At 30.1% G+C, this 24,476-nt stretch overlaps 3 protein-coding genes and 1 pseudogene across 4 annotated transcripts; 2 read left to right on the forward strand and 2 right to left on the reverse strand.

Moving 5' to 3' along the window:
• Positions 1-666: 666 nt before the first annotated feature.
• On the reverse strand, positions 667-5,785 carry LOC111038404 (exocyst complex component 5). Its single transcript, XM_022321477.1, has 17 exons — positions 5,545-5,785; positions 5,355-5,473; positions 5,157-5,274; positions 4,574-4,771; positions 4,431-4,495; positions 4,187-4,370; positions 3,983-4,123; positions 3,842-3,918; positions 3,633-3,743; positions 3,469-3,564; positions 2,539-2,698; positions 2,182-2,420; positions 2,018-2,104; positions 1,844-1,946; positions 1,628-1,784; positions 1,409-1,569; positions 667-1,344 (listed from the first exon to the last, which is right to left on the reverse strand). Exons 1-17 carry the CDS (start codon positions 5,575-5,577, stop codon positions 1,243-1,245), a joined length of 2,151 nt encoding a protein of 716 aa, XP_022177169.1. The 5' UTR covers positions 5,578-5,785; the 3' UTR covers positions 667-1,242.
• Positions 5,786-6,124: 339 nt separating this feature from the next.
• On the forward strand, positions 6,125-11,645 carry LOC111038405 (DNA repair protein RAD51 homolog A). Of its 2 annotated transcripts, none has more exons than XM_022321478.1 (7): positions 6,125-6,434; positions 8,178-8,293; positions 8,508-8,645; positions 8,751-8,960; positions 9,164-9,372; positions 9,856-9,985; positions 11,161-11,645. In XM_022321478.1, exons 2-7 carry the CDS (start codon positions 8,204-8,206, stop codon positions 11,404-11,406), a joined length of 1,023 nt encoding a protein of 340 aa, XP_022177170.1. In that variant the 5' UTR covers positions 6,125-6,434; positions 8,178-8,203; the 3' UTR covers positions 11,407-11,645. The 2 variants fall into 2 exon arrangements, with proteins under 2 accessions (XP_022177170.1, XP_022177172.1); XM_022321480.1 differs by lacking the exon at positions 6,125-6,434 and adding an exon at positions 6,901-7,008.
• Positions 11,646-19,974: 8,329 nt separating this feature from the next.
• On the forward strand, positions 19,975-20,480 carry LOC111038428 (annotated as a pseudogene).
• A 3,047-nt stretch (positions 20,481-23,527) lies between these two features.
• LOC111038423 lies at positions 23,528-23,953 on the reverse strand. The gene has a single exon (XM_022321512.1). It carries the CDS (start codon positions 23,951-23,953, stop codon positions 23,528-23,530), a length of 426 nt encoding a protein of 141 aa, XP_022177204.1.
• Positions 23,954-24,476: the final 523 nt, after the last annotated feature.

Here is a 24,476-nt window from a genome sequence, read left to right on the forward strand (position 1 = left end):
ATCTTAAGGATGCTTAAATACTTAAATTAAAAAAATACTTTTAACCAAATAAAGAACAAGGTACCTATTTCAAAATCCACTTAACATATGAAAATATTTGGGCTTGAAGAGTTGCAGGCGTTAAATCAATTGGTTCTTATACTAGAGATTAGAATGAAAATTAGGTCAAAATTGATTGATTAAAAAAGGTTCTTTAGCTACATTACGGGTATAGAATCTAGTTATTTTATAATCTTATTTTAGTAAGTATATAAACTATCGACCATTATTAGTGTATTGAAAATGTTTATGATTTAATAAAGGTGTAATTTTAAAAATATGCTCTTAGCCAAATTGATTATAAGTTATAACAACTGTATTATCAGCAGCTCATTCAATTGTTGTATTAACAATGTAATTTTCTTAATCTGTTTTAGAAGCTTATATATCATTTATAAATATTTAAGTAAATACACATGTTATAATCAGTTGTGACTTGCGATATACTGATATTTATTCACATAATATCAGTTTATCTCAATTTCAATTTATTTTATCATAAATCAAAGTCGAACAAAAATAAATTGTAGATATATTGTTTTGTGTATCTTATGAAAATAATTAGAAATAAAAATTTTTTTTATGCCTTAACAATGTTAATTTGAATTTAATTAAATAATAAAAATATAAAGTGTGCAATAATTTATTATAATACTGTTACATATTTGTAAGTTAGTGTTACAATATTGGTATGTGTTTTATTTGTCACATATAACAATTAAACAATTATTCGGCAAACAAATATACCTGATTAATAAAACATTTATGGATTCATAGTAATTTGTATAATTAATTAACATGTTTAAATGTACAACAACATTTAAAGTATTAAATGAAAAAATATATGGTATAATATATATGGCACTATAGTAAATACTAATGAACGCATATAATATATGTTATTGCTCAACGAATACATTAAAATCTATATATACCTCAAAAACATTATGTATTACAATTTTAAATGAGATTTCAGTAAAAATTCAGATGAACTATAATTAGATAATACATTAACTGATATACATATATATATATATTACATTCATATTTATTTGATATAAAAATGTATGTTTAACAAAGTAACAAAATAAATTGTACTTAATAATATATTAACACAAAATATCTTTCATTCAGTCAATATATTTAGTGTAAGTAACTTCATAGTAAATGGAGTTAAGCATTATGACGATAATTTGTTATGCATCATCTAGATGTTAGATTTTTTAACAATGCAGCTAACTTTTGAGATTTAAAATCTGAACGAAGTTGAATAAAATTGCTCAATATCGAATGATCCAAACCCACCTACATCAATATAAATTTATTAACTGGTTTACACATACCTACATATTTAAAAATTATATATTACCAATGTGTCACCATAGCACACTTGTTTTAAGTTCTCGTGTTTCACAAGTAGCAAGTTACACAGTGCGTGTAAAGTGTCAAATAAATCAATCACTAATGGTGATCCTAAATCTTTAACACACCTTCTATATTCATTCATATCACATATCGCACACATGGCACCTAAAGAATGTTGTTTTTAATTTTTAATACACAATTAAGGGCATGAATAAATTATTACCAGCAGAGTTATAGGTATATTGTAACAAATGTTCATAAATAATGCGATGGAATTTGATTCCGAGTTCTGCTAAGACAAGCTCCGCATTTTTAGCATCCAAGCATTGACGTATGTGTTTTATGTTGCTACTCAAATACTGAACCACAGATTTGCAAGCCTAAATAACATATAATAAATAATAAATAAATAATACATATTGTAAATTTATGTACTTACTACTGATGTCATTGTGTCTACATCTGTCTCTGGCTTAAAGTCAGACTTTTTTTGTTCGGAAGAAAGACAAATTTTTATCCAACCAGTGATAGCATTTAATGATCTAAAATAAGTTAATTATTTAAATAAAAATATAGAATTAGATAAATGTATTGTTATTTTTTTTTTACAAACCTATCTAGACCAAAATCAATTTTTGATTCTATTTGTTCCAGTTTCTTTTTTTTAAAGCTTATACATTGCGAATACTTAGGAGTTGTACTAGCAAATAAAACAAAACTCATAGATAAATGCTGTATTCAAGAATTATGTTAATAAGAAAAAAAATTGAAACATACATAATTAAAGGGACTAAAGTATCTGACAACTGGTTTTCAAACAACAAAATTATTGCATTGACTTGTTTTATGACTTCAAAGAAGTAAACATTTGGTGGATCATGTGTCTTGGCTTCTGGGATGGGTACAGACTGTACAGCTAATTCTAAGCCGTAATCAACATAATCTTCAATCAAGTAAGATGTTAAGATTTCAAAAATTTGATAGCTATTAGATGGGATATCAGATGATGAAGATAACTGAAAAATATATTAACAGTTCAATTATTTTTATTTTCTATGAATAAATAAAATAAATAAGTATAACAAGAGAATTCAGGAAAAATTAAATAGAATCAATTATACAAATGATAAATACCGTACAACACCTATCCAATGCTTGATTAAATTCTTGAATAAGTGAGGTAGCTACATATTCAGATAAAAATGTTTCTCCACCATAATCTTCAATATGCATTATATTAAAATTGGTACGAGTGCTAATAACTGTTTGTAAATCTCTACGCAATTCTTGAAACCTGAAATAATTATAAAATTGTGATGAATATGTTTTGGTCATTAAAATAATTAAACCAGTGTTTCTCAATTTACTGACATTATGAACTATTTAGAGATCATTTTCGGTTAGACCTCGCAGACCAGCACGAATATTAGAATAAATAAAAACTGAAAGTCTTCCCACCAATAGGCAGTAACAACAACAATAAACAAGTTGTGTTTAGTATTGGTCAGGATAATAAGTTATTACTTGATTATATACAATGGATGAAGCTGGTGTATTTCTCATACACTGAGCTGTGTCTAATATCATCCCCAACACCCATTTCATTTCAAGGATCAAAGCATTATTGTTCATACATTGCACTATGCTGGTTCACTATCCATCCCCACCACACATTTATACATACGCCACGCCAACAATTATGATACAATAACTAATAAGTGGGGCCAAAACAAAAGTAAATAATTAAGGTAGCTTCATCCAATGAATAACTAAGGCATAATATTCAATGGTCAATCATGATGGAAAGATACAATTATGTACAGAAAAGTCTTAATAATAAAATGTTTAAGTAAATAAAACCATGGACTTAAAAAAATATCTTCAGTAGTCCCCACACTTCACATATGACAGACCTATGGACTAACATTTGGGAAACACAGATGACAAAGGATTATGATTTGTAATTGAATAGTAGTAAGTGTTATGAATAATCAACACACAAGTCTAATGAATCCTAGCAAAATATTACTCGTATTTCATAAATTTTAAATAAATTATAATTACCCTCCTGCTTGAATTTGTTTTTTCTGGTGTCCTTTAGATTCATAAAATCGTTGTAAAATTATTAAACATTTTTCTTTAAGGTTTTTCAGTTCAGAACTGTAAATGATAAAAATTATTTAGTAGATTACATTATATTATTCAGATTGAACTAACAAAAAACTTACATAAAGTATGAGTCCAGATACTTTTGAAATATATTCTTTTGCATTTTGTTTAAAAACATATCATCATTTCCCATATTTAAGCGTGAAAGATTTTTAGATAATATAGTTGTTCTGAAAAAAAAGAATTAAAATTCTAATCCTGACAAAACGCATTTTGTGAATTATTTATTGGGCACAAATAATAGTTGAATATCAAAAATGAAACATACTTTTTGTATAACTGAGATAGCTTTTCTAAATAGTTTGCCGTATCTTTAACTTCAGATAGTATTGTGATAATATGATTCTAAAATATTAAAAATAAAAACAAAAGATACTATGGTATTTAATTTAATAAGATACAAACATACTTGTAGCTTAAGTTGATAAATATTTAAAATAAATTTGGCCATAACTTGATCTGGATTAGTAAATACAGCTTCAATAATTTTTAGATTGTTTTCACAAACAGGAATAATATCAGCGAAGAGATTTTTTCCCGAAAGTGAGTTCTGAGGAAATATTAAATACAAAATGTTATTATTTATTTATGACTTAATAGCATATCATACTACCGCTTGACTGTATTCAATGAATGCATCTACACATTGCGAATAACCTTTGAAATGAGTTAATATTGCTGCAATTTCATTCATTCGCACAACATTTTTTCGAGAGTGGTTTTTAATAAATTCTTCAATCAATAAACATTCAATTTCATCATATTTTTTAATTATTTTCATTTTGGCTTCCTCAAACCTAAAATTTTAAGTAGAACTTCAAAAGTGAATTAAACTAGTCATTTTGTCAAAAACTTACTTGCCTGGAGGAAGCTCTTGAGCTATAGGAAATAATTTTTGTATCACATCAGCAGCATCATCAATCTAAATTAAATTTACAATCACATAATTGCTTTTTGCCATAATTGAAAAAATATATACATGTAACAGAAATATTTTTACCTTTGTTGGATCATTAAAAATATCTATGGATAGTGGACCGGCTGACATAAACTCCTCTAAATATCCAATAAGTTTATGAACTTGAACAGCTCTTGAACGTGGTGTATTAATTGATTCTAGTTGATCTCCAACATGAATAACTTTTGTGGCTACATAATTTATTCGTTCATCCAAATTTTGAAATATCGATATTCCAGCCTGTTTAAAAACATAGATATTATTTAAAGTAATTTCTCCAGCGCATATAATTTAAACGAAATATTTTTGTTTTTTTTATTTAAAACAAGTCAGAATAACTATCCAAGTTGATGTTGTTCCATATATTTCAGTTGAAATACAATCTACTACCTATTTTTTAAGACTACATACATTCAAATATCTCCATTTCCAAGTTTTAACCAATTAACTAATTTACTCTTCTTCAGTGTTATACTGGCTGAGCCTTCATTTCTTTATTTCAAAAACTTTTAAATTGTTTAAAAAATGTTATTTGAATGTGTACATTTGATATAGCATTATCCTTACTTTATACAACATTTTAACATTCCCTAATCAAACCAAAAATCAACAGAATCAAATCTACCTTATTTTGCTCTTGAAGATTTTGAATTTGTATTGAATATAGAGATTCCTTTTCTCGACAAACTTGTTCTAATTTTTCACATTTTCTTTTTTGACGTTCTTGTAAAAACTTTAAGTCTCTGAAATCCATGGAATAAATTAATACTCAGAAATATTACTATTTGATTATTATTCATCATATTATATCAAAGAATAGTACTTAATTGCTTGGACAAATGTATCTTGAACATCGTCCACTACTGCATTGTCACTGTCAGCACTGTTTCCAAATACACGATAAGCTAAACGTTCGACAAATTCATCAGGATCGTATGGATCCTAAAAAACACAAGTAACAACGAAATAAAATTTTTTCTAATTTACAAGCATAAAGGTGTCAACAATTTTACCTGTTCCATTTCTTTAATGTATTGTTGCATCATTTTGTCGGTGTTATTTCGTAAAATTAATAGTATAAGAATGAAAAATAAAAATAATCGGTTAATGCGAAATGTGTGGCAGTATATTATACGTACATTTTAATAAATAATAACTTAGAGGTAGCGATAACCGTTTGACGAAGTGTATAAAATTAAATAAAAACGAAATTCTCGATCGACGGACCACAGCGATACGCGAATTTTAACAATTGTTATCAGCTTATCACTGCGGAAAGAGGAGGGCGTTATCCTGATGATTTGGCTGAGAGGACGTTGTAAACGACACGGAAATTTTATGTATTCATGCCCAAACGAATGAAAAATAGGTAAAACAATATTTTTTTTATAGAAAAATTTTTGAAAGTGGCAAATTTGTCTTGTTTATTTTTTTAGATAAATTGTAGAATTATTATTTAAATTATTAATACTATTATTATAATTATTTTCAAATGTTGTGTTGTACTTTATTGTCGTTTATCAAATCGACAGATGTCCAACAGAGGAATATACGGAATCATCCAGATTTTCGACGTTTCCGAGTTTTCGGTACAGATGTATCGTCTCCATCCTGGCGGCGATATAATACTCTATCATCTGTCGTTTCGCGCCCATTTGCCTTGTCCTCGTTCCCGACCGTTGATGATAACAAACATTTTAAACAATACGGTCAAGCGTCTGCGACTGATCAACTTACTATTCCAACACCTAACCACACTTAGCGCAACAGCATCGCAGTTTACAATAAGTAGGCATTATACAAATATAGTTGTTTTTTCTTTGGTTTCTTGTCCACATAACTAATCGTGCTCTCCGACGTCTTTAAAGAGTTCAAACTCCAATTTCGATCGAATCAATCACCGGTAAGTGTTAGTTATTTTTTCAAACAATTATCAACGTATGTTTGAATAATCGCTAGCTTGTCGTGTTTGTATGTGTGTGATTTACCGATCATTTCTACTACATATTTAACAAACTCGAATGTATGATTTACTCGAATCAAAATGTTTATTTTTTCTGTCCGTCGCTTCACTTAACAATGTGACTGAACTTTCCACGTCAAATATAAAAGAGTATCGTTTTTGTGTAAACCTTGTTATAGTGTTTATCAAGTAACATAATTTGTTTTTGGTTTTTGAAAATTAGTCTTACACTGGACAGTTAATTTGTTATAATAGGATTTTCCTTTTCTAATTGGCAATGTGATGATCAGCCTTTGTCCCGCCAAGTCCTCGCCTTATAAGAATTGCTCACAACCAATTTTTAAGTTGAAATTATGTGTATAACAAGTACAATAACTATTTCTAGGGTATTTAAATTTCTTTTTTTTATCATTATTATAATATTTAGTTTTCTGTTATTGAGGGGCTCGGATAGAACTGGCAAGCCACAGACAAATCTCAGTGAACCGCTTCAAATCAGAACCTATAGAAAAAAGTATACATTATAAAAATATATAAGTAATATAATAGTGGTATAAATAATATTCTTTATGAGTTTATGTAGTACATTGTATATAGGTAGTATACATTACAAATACAAATTCGATTACAATAGAATAGGTGAATAACTAGTAGTGATAAAGATGACTATCATATTATGATCGGGGAACGGAAAAAAAGTCTCGGGGAAAAAAAGTCCCGGAAAAAAAGTCTCAAAGAAAATAAGTCTTGGTGGAAAAAAAGTCTCAGGGAAAAAAAGTTATATTTTTATAAAAAAAAATATGTCATTGAATCGTAGTCGTATTTAAAAAATAACACATAATATTACATAAATATAATAATATAAATAATATAAATGATTATCGTTGTAGTTTAAAATTTTGAAATATGTATATCACACAATGTTAGATGACTTGTCAGGAACATATTTTTCACACAATAATAACGTTTTATACAGAGTGATAGTATAAGTTTAGTCATCTAACTTTATGTGATATACTATGTGTATATATTTCAAAATATTAAGCTACAACGATTAAATACGACTACGATTCAATGATATATTTTTTTTATAAAAATATAACTTTTTTTCCCTGATACTTTTTTCCACCGAGACTTTTTTTCCCCAAGACTTTTTTTCATACCATCATTATGATCGATGTGTATAAAAATTATTTTTACTGTAGCCCAATTTACAAATGTACAATAATACAAAATTTCTAGTCCCAACAAATGATATTTTTTGAATTACAAACAAAGGAACTAAAATTGTTATTACATTATGTTTAAATACCTTAAGTTGTCTAAATTAAACTTTAATCCCTCATAAAGACTCTTGTTACTTTATACTACACTTTAATAAAATCATTTGAGAAATTTTGAAATCTTAGAAATCACGGTATTTCAAATCTATTCAATCCGACTCTGATCATTGGTGGCCTGCATAAATGCAACATTTTACTCTTATGGCCTACTGGAGATACAAATAATGGTCATCACTGATTAGACTAAATATAGTTTGTCGATTTTCTTTTTTTTCATATTAAATATTATGATTTTTCACGTCTGATAAGGAAGATCCTAAAATGTTATATATCTGAATAAGATAGTTTAAGTAAAGTTTTTCGTTTTGCGTATAATGTAAATTTGTTTGTTTATTTGCAGTCAATATAATATTGGCTTAATACAATATGGCTATGGCATCTACTTCACATGTTGAAGAAGCCGTTGTTGATGATCATGAAGAAGATGATGGACCATTACTTATCTCAAAACTCGAAGTAAAATTTGTTATAGTTATTTATTAAATTAATACAGTTTAGAATGTTGAATAGTTCGATACATTAAACTAATAACTTATATTAAATGTACCTATTTATAGTGAGTAAGTATATAAGTACGTATTATAATTGAAATTATGAACAATTTTTGTTTTAATTAATTTTCTTGTATATTGTATTTGAGATGATTAATTATGTTGATGAAATGGTACAGGGTCAAGGAATTACTGGTGGAGATATTAAAAAGCTTCAAGAAGCTGGATACCACACTATAGAATCTATTGCTTTTGCAACAAAAAAACATCTCATTACCATTAAAGGCATAAGTGAAGCAAAAGCTGATAAAATATTGGTATACTATTTAAATATAATATTCAAACATTTTCTTTTTGATTTTTATAACAACTATCTTAAAGATGATGAAACTGTTCTACATGTTCATAATTATTCATCATAGGCTGAAGCATCAAAAATGGTTCCACTTGGTTTTACTTCTGCTACAATATTTCATCTAAAGAGATCTGAAATTATTCAATTGACTACCGGTTCAAAAGAATTAGACCGTTTATTAGGTGGTGGCATTGAAACTGGATCAATTACAGAAATATTTGGGGAGTTTAGAACTGGTAAAACACAGTTGTGCCATACTTTGGCTGTAACTTGTCAGGTAAAGATAATAAATTTGTTTGAAGTTATTTAAAATTACAAATACTAAATTTTGAGAACTTACTTTGGTTTATTATCTTCAAACTTTGGCAGAATTTCATATTTTATTAGTTTTTAGAAAATTTGTTGAACATCAAATATAGCTTTAAAAAAAAAACACTCTTTATAGGGAATAAATTACTATATAGGTTTTGTGTTTCTTAGCTACCTATTGGTCAAAACGGAGGAGAAGGAAAATGTCTCTATATTGACACTGAAGGTACATTCCGGCCAGAAAGATTGCTTTCAGTAGCTGAAAGATATCAGTTGGTAGGAAGTGATGTACTTGATAATATTGCTTGTGCCAGAGCATATAATACAGATCACCAAACACAATTATTATTGCAAGCTGGCGCTATGATGGCTGAATCTAGGTAAAATATTTTATACTATAACTATAATCTTGTACATAATCTTTAACTATTATTTATCTCAATGTGATCGCAGTGGTTAAGTGTTTTCCATCAACAATTCATCATTTTCAAACTTCAATTAATTTTAACATTAAAGATTTGAATAATATCCTAATTAAAACTATAGTGAGCTCACTTAGGGCGAATCGTGTTATGAAATACAGCACAACCACTGACAGATCAAGAAAAAGTATAAATAATTTGGTACTTCAAATAGAAGCGTTAACATTTAAAATACTCATTGATTTTATAACTATTGTGTTAAAAGCAATTAAAAGTGACAACTTTTCAAGTAGAAAAAATACATCAATAATTAAATGACTACTTAACTACCTATTAAATTATTTACCATAAAAAGTAAATTTTTTTTATAGCTTAATTAACCCAATTATTTAATATTTATTATAAGTGCAAGTTTGTGAATAATTACCATTTATTTTTCAGGTATGCATTATTAATTGTGGATAGTGCCATGGCTTTATATAGAACTGATTATTCTGGCAGAGGTGAATTATCTGCCAGACAGAATCATTTGGCCAGATTCCTCAGAATGTTATTACGTCTTGCAGATGAGGTAAAAATTAAATTATAATATTTTACCATGTTTTCTTCACCGCAGTACTGTAATATCCACCCAGGCAATCGTAATAATGCTGCAGAAATATGAGGACACTTCTCCCATGCTATTTCGAGGCCCTCATTTTATGCTACTTAAAAAAATGTTAAATTAATAATTCATATAGTTTAAGTAATCATTTTGCATAAGAATAATCTATTTTTATGTTTTTTTTCTATTAATTAATTTAAAGTAATAACCATAATGCAGATGGACATAGAAGACTGTATTTTATTGTATGCAAATGAAAACTAATGAATTATAGCCTTAACAATATCGTTATATCGTTAATATTATTTGTATGAAATTTATAGCCCAATTATAATCTGTAGAAAGTATTTTTACTTCTGATTTTATCCTAATCCTTAAAATTTCTCCAGAAGATTGGGATTTAATTGAGAAATTATATGATATTGTGTTAACTTAAAAAACACTATTGATTAGGATTTTACACTCCAAATTTAAAAACTGTAGGAAGTAACTAAAAATAAACACTTAAAGAAGAGTATACAATTGACATGAAATGGTTTTTTTTATATATTTGTAAAAATTACTATATTTTTTTTACATACATGAATAAAAAGTCCTCTTAAATTCTAGCAGCTTGTAAAACTCTTTGCAACTACAGAGAGGATTTCTTGGAAATTAAAAATTACTTAAGAATCTCCTGTTATTAGAATAGACTTCGAAACACGAATTTATTCATGAACATTTATTTATGATTTTTCAAATCTAAAACCAAGAAAAATTAAATTTCAAATTTGTTTATAAAGCATTAAATGCTATGTTTATTGAAGCAAATGTATTAAATACTTTTCAAGAATAGGATTTTTTTTAAATAAGATTATTGTTCAATTATGTAGTATATTATGTTCTTTTATTTTAAAAGTTTCTTTGGAAAAATATTTATACTTACTAGTTATATGAATTAAGTTATTTAATTGGTATTAAATAAACTATGTCATAAGTCACAGTCATAGACATTTTTAAAATAAGGTTTTGATAGTGGATGACCCACATATTATCCTTTGTGTAAGGAAAACAATTCTGTGGCATTGTTTCATCATAGGATAGTAACAACACATCTGTCTCATCTCACTTTATAATATCAATATTACACAATATTTTTTCAGTTTGGGGTTGCAGTAGTAATAACCAATCAAGTAGTTGCTCAAGTGGATGGTGCTTCTATGTTTGCAGCAGATCCAAAAAAACCAGTTGGTGGTAATATAATGGCTCACGCATCTACTACTAGATTGTATTTGCGTAAAGGCAGAGGAGAAACAAGAATTTGCAAGATTTATGATTCTCCTTGTTTACCAGAGTCTGAAGCAATGTTTGCTATTAATGCTGATGGAATTGGAGACGCAAAAGAGTAACTGTAATCATTTTTTTATTCATTCATAAGAATACCACTATTAAAAAAATATTCAGCTTAAACAATTATTTTTTAATTAAATTAAAAATTGTTTTAAAGAATTTTTTTTGACATTTGCTAAGCTAAACAAAAAAACAAATTGTTTAATTTGGTTGTATTGCGTTTTTTTAATTATCCTTATGTTGACATGTTATTATGTAGAATTATCTTTTATATTAAATATAATTTATCATACATTTATATATTATAGTAGTGTTATTTTTTTCAGCAGTAAAATTAGTTTTTTCATCCAAGTATTGTATTACCCTATGTATATCTATTGTAAATATTTTATAATAATTAATATTGTATTTAATCAATACAAAAATTATATATTAAAAATATAATCTGATGTTGTAATACAAAAATAGTCTATTTATTATATATCAATATAACTTTCTAATTATTACCATGTTTTTAGTGTGTGTGCTATAAAAACCTAGTATTGAGCAACCCTAGTGGGTCTTAATGCTCTGTTCAAAATGAGATTGTACCTCGGTAGTGATAGGTTTTTGTCCTTGATCGTCACATACATATGCATTCCCCACTGAGTCCACGTTCGAGGCCAGTGACTTAGAACAAAGCCACATGCCACCAGAACAAGTTGGCCACCAATTACAATCTTATTTTGAACAGAGTATTTAAACTCAAGAGTCCTTTAATTTGTATTTTGTGATATGTTCAATGATAAAACATTGGTATATTTATATTATTTTCACTTGCTTTTATCAGTGGTCCAATAAAAGTCATACATTTGAATTAAAGACTAAGTGCATTTATAGATTATAATATGTGAATATATGATTATATCATGTCATTCAATTTCTTTACATTTCATATGCAAGTTTTTTTATTGAACATCAATTTTTTTTTTCATAAAAAGTTATTTTCATCATCTTAAAATGATTATTTACTTAACAATAGTTGATAACATTTTACATAAATGTTCCATTACTCGTTTACTCTTTGAAAATATTTAAATTTAAATAATACAGTTACAGCCAAACTGTATTACAATTTATAAGCCTTAATAAATTAATAAAATTTAAATTAAAGAAGTATCTACATAATGTTATTGGTTATTAGCTATTACTAGGCAACAACTTAAATTTCTTAAAAAATAAGCACATATTTTTTAATTTATTGACAATTTAACAAGATGTTTGAACTTCTAATATATATGTCTTAGTTTATAATAATAACCTACTTTTAAAATGCTGCCAATTGCAATAAAAGCAAACATGAACAAATATAAACTACTATAACTTATTTTTAAACATTATATATATTACCTTTCATAAGCTAATTGTACACTATTTTAAACTTTTAATTTATCATAAAAAAATTAATGAAAATTAAAAAATATAAATGTCCTAAATCTAACATCATTAAAAACATCATAAATACATAATAATTTAAAATTTAAATAATACAAACATTATTAATAAGCAACAAATGCTATATTATTTTTGACTACTATTGTTTGTACCTTAGGGTTTTTTTTGTTTTCATGTTACATACAATAAAGGAATTTTAGAAATATTCGCATTAAATAATTTGACCATTAAAAATATACAAATACTTAATATGCACAAGGTATTGAGGATTTCTTCTTTGAAATTCATTACTATGCTTATGATTAAACATTTAAATTTTGTGAAAAATTATTGTTTCTACAAATATAAATAAAATCATTATAAATATATTATCAAAATAAAATTGTGACAGCACGGTGCTTATCACCGCTTTCTCTCTCTTGATAGTTCCCTTGTGCTATCCGCGCTCTTTTTATTGTATTCGTTTTGTGAATTATGCTGTAAACGACTTATGTGACATTTATTTCTATGTTCCTTGTCTCAACAATCTCTTAAACGATTTGATTCAAATTTTTTTGGAGAATTTCAAAATTACCAATTTTTAAATCTGATTATAAGATCAATTTTGCTAATAAAAACATTTACCTAAGTCAAATAGTTGGTTTTTTAACATTTTATATTTATAATATTAATATTTTTTTGGAAATCATTTTTTTCAAAATTTTATTTCTGGGAATTTCATGACATGATTATTTGTTAAATCTTTCTGTTACACGTTATATTATGAATATTATACATGTACTTCTTAAAATTAAAAAGTACTTATATTGGAGGGGAAATAATGCGTAAGGTGTTCCTCCTCCTCATGTGATGGTTGAAAATTTAAAAAAATGGGTACCTATATTTTATTAAAATAATAAATTCGGTAACTACTATATACTTACAAATTATAACCAAAATCTATAATATTTGAAAATTTAAATTGTTTAATGGGTAAAACTTAAAAATGAAATGAACAATAAAACCAGAATTTTCACATTTATATAAGTTTTTGATTCAAATTCATTCAATTGTACACGAATTGTCATTTTCTTCTAGTACTCAGATCTGGTACCCAAATGTCGATCATTGTATTTAAAGAAGTTAGAAGCCTATCAAGGCTGAATCATAATATCCATCAATTGGCTGAAAAATACATAAATTCTATGTTAGAAGTATTGTAAATATACTTATTTGTTGAAAAATGTAGATACATACTATAATAGTATGTCATATTCCTACAGCAGATTAAGTGCTTTGTGCCGTCGCATATCCTATGCCTCTTTGTATGTAAAATGTGTAAAGTCGAAAACCTTATTCGAGTGTCTAGCAAGTCAGACACCCTCAAGTGAGAATGAACTAATACGCAATTTGGTCACTTGGGTGACAATCTTAGTACGTCGGATCGCGGAAAATATGTAAGCATTATGTCAGGTAGATCTGACGATGAGCTATCTAAATTTAGTGTAAATTAGCCACTTAGGTAGGAAACTCATGCTAACTGTACTTATTTAATACTTGTAATATTTACAATTATGAGTTGCTAATAGGTAAACTATAAGGAAGATCACCAATGATGAAATCTTTATTCATTACATAATCAATAATCACCGAGTATAATACTCTTATTAGAATAAAAGATAAATAATAGATTTTTCTTGGTTGCCAAATAATGAGTATGCTAAGGAACGACAATCTCGTCCTCAAGGGGAAGGGGCGAAGGGGCATTCACCATTACCATAACAATTTTTAATGCATGAAATTACTTTAATTATCAACAAATAATAATGATCAAAATAATTTTGATAATAATAATAAAAATTTAAATTTATAGGTTCACCCCTCCCCCACCAAAACTGTCAAGGGACACTCATGTGGGACGAAAAAAGCAATTTCCACGCTACCACCACTTATTATGGCAGTTAATTGATATTCCATTGTACATTATTATCAATTAAAAACTAAATTAAAAAAAGTGGGTAAGTGGATGACGTTCTGCTGTACATCATGTGTCTAGAAGGTCTCTGTAATGGATGGTATATTAAATTTAAATTCAATGATATCATATCATTGTATACGTTAACGATTCTGAGTGGAAATGGTATGTCCGTCTAGGATATTTTATATTGTTATTACTTATTATTAATATGGTAGCCTAGAAGTTGAATTAAAATTATCCTTAAAATATCAATGATGATAGAAAAATATTAAACATACCTATGTAAAATTGAACTGTTTTGGAACCGAAATACAACAAAATGATCAGTGGCGTATATCATAAAAAAAATAGGTGTTGCTCAAATAATCTTAGGTGACCTACCCCTCATTACACTGCTGTTATATCGACCTATAAAATGTCCTATTTTACTTCTATCAATACCCTTCCATCCACATTTAAGGTGTTGCTTGAGCAACACTTGTACCCTATGTTACACGCCACTAAAAATGATCAACGTTATTCTTTGTGTTAATATGAAATGTCAAAATTTGAACTTCAAACGCTCATAAAAAATTAATTTGACTTTCTAGTAGAAATTTGTATTTTGTTAAAGGTAGACAAACTTATAAGGAATCTTGTATTAAATGACTACATATAAGATATAAAAAATTTTTTTTATGAATTTCTACCTCCAAATAATTTACTAATTTTCATGATTTTTACGAATTTTGTCAAAATTCTAAGTTTAAATGCTCATAAAAAAATCATTGTGGATCAACTTTTTTTCTAATTTCCACTAATAGAAACTTACGAGGAACCTTGTGTTACATTTACTAGTTTTTTTGAACGAGCGAAAAAAAAAATTTATTGACAATTTCATATACCTATAAACAGTTTAACACAAGTCAAAATATTTTGAAAATTGTATGGTGTAGGTATAGGAAATGTTAACACAAATATTCGGTGAAAATGTCATATATATAAGGTAATTATTGTTAGAGTTACACTAAAAATCAAAATCGATTTTTTCTTTAACTAGATTTGTTTAAAAATTCCCGTTTATTTTACTTAATTTTTTGTTAATTTTTCCTGTCGCTTTTGAAAACGTTTGGGAATTTTAAATTTTGACCTCCTGAATGCACCAACTAGATTCAGTGTCCTACCTGGAAAGTTGCTGTTGATAAAATCAAAGCACTTTTACTGCTCCAAACCGTAATGGCAGACACAAAAAACAAATACATCAAGAAAAAAACACACATCATTCTAAAATCAATACATTCATGGCTCCGCTCAGAATCAAAAATCACATGGAATTTAAACCCAACCAAAAAAAATTTAACTCAATTTTTATTATATATAATATAGAATATATTACTATTTACTAAAAGCTACTTATTAAATTAACCATTTAAAATACAAAAAAAATATTCGATTTTGGTTTTCCGAATCAGTTTTTGTAAAAGCACATCTAGAGAATTAGAAACCTTCCAAATTTTAAGTTCATACGTTTTGTCAATTTTTGAAAAAGTACCCAAATGAATGGGTTATAATCGTAGAATTTTATTTAATTTTATGGGAAAAATTTCAACACTAAAGTATTTTTATTTTTCCTTATCCAAATTTCCGACTCTTCCGGAAGATTTTCCAAAGAAACCTCAAATTAACATTGTTCTGACAATTACAAAAAAAACAGCCAATTTGATAGAGCTATTCTCCAGATCTACAGATATGCGGAAATACATTTTTATTTATATAGATGAAGACATTGACATTAAATAAATTCTTCAGTAATTTTTATTATAATGAATTAGAATAATTTGGTACTTTATTACTGTAAATTAACCTATACATTTAGTACAAGTTTAAGGGCATTTAATCTCAGCTGTTTTTTCCTCCAAAAGTAAAAGTAAATAATACAAAAAGTGATCTGACATTCTCTTTCAAATTTTGAATTGTATACACTAATATTGAATTAAAAAAATTAGCTTAAGAAAAATGATTTCAAGCGAGCTCCATGACAAATTCAAATATATTTTCAGATATTGTATCAAATAACTTGGTTAGTTAATACATCTCTCAACTTTTTGACAAAGAAAGCAATTTATTTTACATTCATTATAGTCATACAGACTATGTATGATACCTTACTAAACACACATTTACACAACACGCACGAGCGCACTTTCAGAATTGCCTATATTAACTCCTTATAAACAGTCTGAATCCCTTTAAATTAGCTGTTTTTTTTTTATTATTCAATTTCGATGAGTAATATAATAATAATAATAATTTGTAATCAAATATTATTTTAAATCTTTAATATACTATAATTACTAATAACAGAGTTTTTAAGGTTTAGAAATACCTATAGTATTTGACTTTAAATACTTACATGATAAAGCATCATTACATTCAAAAAATGAATGAGTGAATGAGTGTTGTATAATATGTATTTGATTCTAAATGGTTCTAATTAATATTCAATGATATTGGATTAGATATATTTTCTTAAAATGATGGATACTATATTAGAATAATAATGTGTTTTTTATAAAAAATCCATTGTTCAAAACAAAAAGTAGTACTTAACTTACAATTCTCTTATCGAGGCAGTCTTTGTAATTAACACTATCAATATTTTAACAAAACAGTTCCATTAATATACGCTCAATAATTTTACGTCCTGGTTCACCAATTGATGTACTATAATTAGTAGTAGATTTCAGATCTTCCAGAACCTCGGAAAATAATTTAGGATGTTTACCTACACATTGTACATTTCCAAAATGAGAATGGACTTCGTCTATAAGCATAATATTTAATTATAATTTAAAATAATGTTATAACTTTGTGAGAATTTTTAAATCTAGATAGTGTAATATCAATATAATATATACATTATTATATTAATAAATTTTAATTTTAATTACTCGTGAATAACATTCTTAGAAATCAGAGGCATATGGCAATGATTGTGATAGCTTCTTTTACAATTAATGCATTCAATTAATTGTTCACTTAATTGAAGAGAGCAAGAAAAATCTACGTAACTAAATGATTCACTGTCCAAAATCAAAAATAACGTAAATAATAACTAAAAGTACTATCACCAATAACTAATATTATGAATCATTTATGTGAAAAATTGTTTTATGAAAACTAGACATTCTCCATTAAAAATATAAGTGTTATCATATAAGATGTACAACTACAGTTTATAACAATAATTTTAAATAATATTTGTATTAACCATATTGAAAAAATCATTAGTATTAACTTCGTCTTCCTCTACGGACTGATTCAACTTTGGATGTATGGACTATGTCTAGAAACAATTGGAATGGAAATATTTTTAATAATTGAATAACTACTATAAAATAATTTCAGTTATAAAGATATTTGATTAGGTGATTTAATTCAATATTTAAATAATTTGCTTTGCACATTATTATTGAATAATTCTTTAAAAAAGGGGGTCACGGGGGAATCATAATGAATTATAGATACCATACTGTACTCAATATTCTCTGATAGAGCACAATTGTATACGATTTAAATACCTTTCGTGAAATAAAAGTTGAGTAAAGTTATTTTTTGTTGTAACATACAATGTACTAGCAAAATGACTTTCGTAAATGTAGAAAAGAAACTACTGATGGATGTACGGTTAGCTGTGCAATATTCAGAAATGAGCGCCCACGAAGGCAATGATCAGCAAGTTTGCTGAAGTTTTTAAGTGGCTTTAAAGGGTTTTTTTCACTTGTGCTCACGTAGTCGTTGTGTACAGTTGTGTGTCTAGCATTTTGCTGATAAAGTTAATTCGTTATTGCTATATTGATACACCAGTCAATTACAACATTGAACCGGTGCATGGGGTGGGACTGACCTTCCGGTCATTTTACCCCCATACACCGGGCGTCGTTCATAAGTCATAACCCCACACTTTCAAAAACAGGTCGTCGTTCAAAACCGCACACTTTCTTATCTTAATAAGTATATGTCCGCCAAATTAAACCGTTCAATACCGCACACATTGATATATATATAAATAACGTATACATTTATCTTAAATAACATTATCGTTTAGTACCACATACCAGTTAATCATATTAAATCAAGATCACAAAATAATAAAAATAAAACTTTCGGGATTATACGCAGATTGCTATATCTACACGTTTAAGAAATAAAATAATATACGATTATGGTTTTTATTTTCCAAATATTAGTACCTAATAAGTTAACAACATTTAGTGTGATCGCGACTGTATTCGACTTCACGTATATATTTTATAGTAATTTTACATTTAATAATTTGACATCGAATTCGAATAATGGATGACGTGATACAAGTGTACACAAACAATAAAGGTGCGCAATCAATAATTTACCAAAAGTATTCATTTCGAATTTTTCGTACTAATAAAAATTCCGGGGACTTAGTTTGGCGTTGCAATAATAAGTTGTGTAGTGTTATGGTGACGACAAATTCAAATGTAAATGTATTCATCAAACAAAATAAAAGTGAACATCACCATGAAACAAATGAAATTAACCCAGAATTAAAAGAAATTCGATGTGCCGTTAAACGTAAATCGAAATTGGATTAAACGAAAAACCTTTAAAAAATATAAGGAAAGAATTATGTACGTCTTCAGTGAGTGTAGATAATATTGATGCTATGAGACAGTCTATGTATCGTGAAAGACGAAAACTTCTACCCCCTGTGCCTGTGTCACTCTCAGATGCTCTTAATAAGGTAAAGGAATCAAACATCACACTTAATAATGGTGAAAAATTTGTGTTTGTGAATGAGTCCACTCAAATAATAATAGTGACATGTAAAACAAATCTCCAATTTTTATGCAATGAAATTGAATTTATATTAGCAGACGGAACTTTTACTTATTGCCCGAAACATTTTTATCAAAAATATACCATCCACGGCGTTTGTAAAAATTATTACGTACCACTTGTTTTTTGTTTTTTGCCATCAAAAACAAAAGATATTTATAAACAAATGTGGGAAACAATATAAGACTTATGTTTAAATAATGCCAATAGTGTATTCCAGCCTTCACTCTTACTATTAGATTTTGAACTTGGTGCTCACATTGCTGCTAAAGAAGTATTTCCTTTAATTATTATTAAAGCCTGTCGTTTCCACCTTGGTCAAGCATGGTACAGAAAAATCAGTTCCATTCCAATATTAAAAAAAAAACTACGACGATAAAAATTCACAATCTGGACTATGGTTAAAACTTTTTTTTGGTTTGCCTTATCATATATGATTTCTGAGTCGTTTATTGAGATAATGGCTACTTGTTCAGAAGAAAAACAATATTATGATTTTGCTGATTACATATTGGATAATTATATTGAGACTAATAATTTTTCACTAATGTGTGGGCAGAAGAGCCCAATAAAAGTACAAGAACGACGAACGGTGCAGAAAGTTACCATAGTCAACTTAGGCATGCATTGTATGTTCCACATCCTACTATATTTCATTCAGTAAGAATATGAATTTAAAATAATAAATATATTTTGAGTTATTATTAAATTATTTTTGTTTTTTTTTCTTCCAGATAGATGTGTTAAAACAACAACAAATAATTACTGAAACCAAATTTCGCCTCATACGAAACGGCAACGTGAACCGTACACGCAAAGTATGCAGGGAGAAAGAAAAATCTATTTTAAAATTATATGATCGTTTCATTAACAACGAAATTAGCTTGATTGATTATTTAAAAACATTAGGATGTAAGTTTATTTCAATTTAATTATATATTGAATTATTTATATTATGATTTTTAATTAATACTAAATTATTTTTTAATAACAACAAAATTAACACTAAATTATTTTTTTAATTAATAACAATAAAATATGTTTAATTTTTAACTGTCAATGAAATGTGTGCGGTTTTGAACTATCGACCTTCCAAATTTCCCTTTTTAACAATAGAATAAATGTGTGCGGTATTGAACGATGTAAAATGTGCGGTTATGAACGGTAGTCGGTAAGTGTGCGGTTTTGATGACCGCCGCATACACCATCGTTTATTGGAAAAAATTTTACATTTACATTTAACCTACCAATTTGTATGATAGTCCACATGTGTCGTGTTCGACTAGATTGCAGAGTTTTCTCCATGCACTAAGTTCCTCTTCTCTGCCTTCGCGTCTTCTCCTTCAGTAGTATCAGTAGTACTGTTTCTCGGTCGACCAGTTTTATTTTTCGTTGGAAAACCCTGCGCAGATGGTTGGCTGTTTTGCGGAGTGCGCTGATTTCAGAGGTCCACCAGTGGACTGATTACCTAGTCCTACTACCTGATGGTGCGACGGTCCGACATTCGTGTATAACCTCCGTGAGGGCTAGGGAGCTGTTTTCAGCATTCGCAATTTGATTGAATCTGACTGAAGTAAATGCTGATTCCAGTTTTTTTAAGTCGATTTTTCGAAATCTTTTTTTGTGGGCGCCGCTGTTTTTGGAGCCAAGGTAAATGTCAAACTCTATGTAGAAGTGGTCGCTGAGGGATTCCTCTTCTAGGACTCTCCATACCGAAACCCTATGACTTAATTTTGTCGTTGCTATGGTCAGATCGATTATGCTCCCTTTGATGAAAGTGCTACTGTTGCCTTTATTACAGATGACTAGTCCTAGAGCGTTGATTATGTCGGCCAGAGCTTCTCCACGCCTTTCGCTCGCCGGAGATCCCCAGTCTGTGTGGTGCTTGACGTTGCAATCTGATAGCCTCAGATCGTTCGCTTCTTATGCTGCGTTCCAGCCTGTTCAGAAAATCCAGGTACTCTGCGAACAAAGAGTTGGGTGACCAATAGCACGAGAATAGCATTATTTCGTGGGCAGAGACCCACCTGAATCCCGCTTCCCCCATGCCTTCGTTGTCAAGTCTTATTCGTTTTAAATTGACGATTGATGTTTTACCCGTTGTGTCTGTGTGCCAGTTTGTACCCTCGTTTCGGTTTGGTTCACTTGCGAATATGAGGTCGGACGATTTCTCGGCCACGACCTGGTGGAGCAGGGCCTGCGCTGCTTTGCAACAGTTCAGGTTGATCTGCATGCACTTAAGCATTACTCTGGATTTCTAGGGTATTGCCAGTTTTGGCAGCAACTCTATCCTCTGTTTTAGAACCTTGTTTACTTTCGGACTAGGCCCTACGATAAGCCACGCACTTAATGCTACCCGGGAAGTGGTCTGTGGATTCTTTCATGTCCTGGCATGCCACACATCTTGGCGGGGCGTTGCAGCTTGAAGCTTTGTGTCTTTCCTTGGCTTCCGAGTGGTCTGGTCCTTTGCATGCGTGACTTGTATGCTCGTATCCAGGAATCTAAAGCACTTTGTGGCTCTGACTTTGAGCCTTACTCGGGCATTTATCCAACCTACTTTAATCCGACCTTTTTCGAGAATTTTGAGGGCGTCCACGTCATTCAAAAGGACGATAGCACTTTATGTACCCATAAACGACTGTCACATGCTTCTAGCTTTGACCGTTTGATCGTCCGCTGGTAGACCCAGTGCACTTCGTATGCTGTTTTCCACTTCGGCTTCTGATGACACGCAGTCAAGATCCTTTACTTCAACGTCCTCGTATGTCACAAGACCACTCACCGTCGCACGTGATCCCAATTGAGATTGTAGAGCCACTTCTAGGGCTGCTCTCTCCTTGCCCTTAGCCTTAAGTTTGATTAATATTTCTCCATTTCGGCTCTCTGAGATAGAGGATATCTGAGCTCCAGTCGACTCTAGGTCAACGTTTTTTCTCATCGCCTTGAGAATGTTAGCGACCGTTTCTCTGTGTCCTGGCTTGACTGCAATCGCGTCCGGGAGAAGTGTCTTATTCCGCCTCCTATTTGGCTTATTCTCAGTTTTTGTTTTTTTTCCCATTTGTTTTGATTTTTTTTCCCACAATTTTCCAGTTAGCATTTTCGGTCGGTAGTATGCTCTTCTAGGTCTCTTCTTGCTGGCTGGTAGAAGGCGCTTTCGTTCTAGTGCGCTGGGTATGTGTAGGTATCTGGAGGTATCTCTATAGTATCTGGGAGAGATTTTCAGGGCATTGATTTGGTAACCTAACCTAACTTAACCTAACCTTTTTTTTGTGTGTGATATTACGGAGCTACAGGGGGGCATTTCACTCTTTTCTGGCCGTCCTTCCCCCTGTATCCGTATCGTTTATTGGTTCATAATTATTACGACAAATGTTTATCTTTTGAGCTTCGCTCTACAAAAAAGAGAGGGCTTTATCCCTCTAAAGTTCGCTTACAGCGCACAATTCCAATGAATTAATTTAGTTTTAGTATACTTCTTCCTATCCTTATGCATCCGCTGATCTTGCTCGCTTTTCTAACACGTTCTTCTGCTTCCCTTGTCGATTGTACGGTCTTCATAAAATTCCTTGCCGCATCCCAGTTCTGTCTGCTGTGAAGCATACACCCTACCAGTTTCTCTGGTTGTAGGTCCCCGTTTAGCATCCTTTCGAGATACGGCACTCCTTCCACTACCTGGCGCACCGGAACATGACGTGCTCTGCGTTTTCTGATGGTTCCCCACAGTCCAGGCATGATAGTTCGTCGATTTTTTGGAATCTGTGGAGGTAGTACCGGAAACATCCGGGTCTTGACAGTAATTGTATCATGTGGAAGTCCACCACGCCATGTTTCCGTCCTATCCAAGCTTTCGGGTCCCATTCTTTTTGCCATTTGTTGAGCATTGCTTCACGTACTTCATTCACTACCCTATTTTTGTCATTTTCTTCTCTGCGAAGTTATTTTTCGGACCTCTCACACACGAGGAGGTGAGCCGAAACAATACCCGCGACAACCGTTACAGCTGCCGTTAATACTGTCCTATACGACATAGCAGTTCTCAGCGCCAGGACTCTCTGAGGCCTCAGAATAGTATCAATATTCCTCTGGTGTACGAGTGCCCCAACCCATATCGGCGAACCATATAATATCTTGCTTTCAACGACTGTGGCAAGTAGTCTCCTCTTCTTCTGTCCAGTGCCACCCACGTTGGGCATAAATCTTGACAATACTACTGCTGTGGTCTGCGCCTTCTTCTCGGCCGCCTCCAGGTGGGCCCTGAAACCCAGCACTCTGTTTAGTTCCAGTCCTAAATATTTAATCTGATCCTTTATTGCCACGCGTTCTCCTAGTATTTGTGGATCTGGCATATCATAGCCCCTCATTGTGGTAAGTATGACCGCCTCTGTTTTGCAAACTGACAGGGTTATGCCTGCCCTTGCCTACCATTCCGCTACTTTCTCAAATGCATTGTTTGTCACCTCATCTAATATGCGGGAGGTGCGCCCCGTCGTAACCAGCGCTACATCATCCGCAAAGTTGACCATGATTGTAGACGACATGCTCTTCACATAACCTCAAGGGTCCACGCTGAGCAGATCGACGTACATGAGATTCCACAGCAGTGGTTTTACCACAGATCCCTGTGGAACACCGCAGGTAGTGATCCATGATCTACCCTCGTAATAAACTTCCCTGTTGTTCAGATATCTCTATATCGCGGATATAAGATACTGGGGCATCCGCTTGTCATGCATCGATTACTCGATCCTTCTCCATTTTGCGCTGTTGAAGGGGTTGACAACATCCAAGGCAACGACCACGCAGAGCTCTCTGGTGAGATGGGGCTCAGATCCCGCTGCCTCAACCAAGTTCATGACTTCTCTGATAGCGTCCATCATTGATCGG

This window comes from Myzus persicae, unplaced genomic scaffold (assembly GCF_001856785.1).
Source record: "Myzus persicae strain clone G006 unplaced genomic scaffold, MPER_G0061.0, whole genome shotgun sequence".
Taxonomy (NCBI): domain Eukaryota; kingdom Metazoa; phylum Arthropoda; class Insecta; order Hemiptera; family Aphididae; genus Myzus; species Myzus persicae.

Bases quoted from the DNA above. Each gene is read 5' to 3' on its own strand.
- LOC111038405 (XM_022321478.1), top strand. From the start codon at position 8,204: ATGGCTATGGCATCTACTTCACATGTTGAAGAAGCCGTTGTTGATGAT. The intron at 8,646-8,750 runs GTATACTATTTA...TATTCATCATAG, and splicing joins CAAAAGCTGATAAAATATTG to GCTGAAGCATCAAAAATGGT. The intron at 9,986-11,160 runs GTAAAAATTAAA...ATATTTTTTCAG, and splicing joins TATTACGTCTTGCAGATGAG to TTTGGGGTTGCAGTAGTAAT.
- LOC111038404 (XM_022321477.1), bottom strand. From the start codon at position 5,577: ATGATGCAACAATACATTAAAGAAATGGAACAG. The intron at 5,275-5,354 runs GTACTATTCTTT...CATGGATTTCAG, and splicing joins ACATTTGTCCAAGCAATTAA to AGACTTAAAGTTTTTACAAG. The intron at 3,565-3,632 runs GTAAGTTTTTTG...TATCATTTACAG, and splicing joins TATCTGGACTCATACTTTAT to TTCTGAACTGAAAAACCTTA.
- LOC111038423 (XM_022321512.1), bottom strand. From the start codon at position 23,953: ATGAGGGGCTATGATATGCCAGATCCACAAATACTAGGAGAACGCGTG.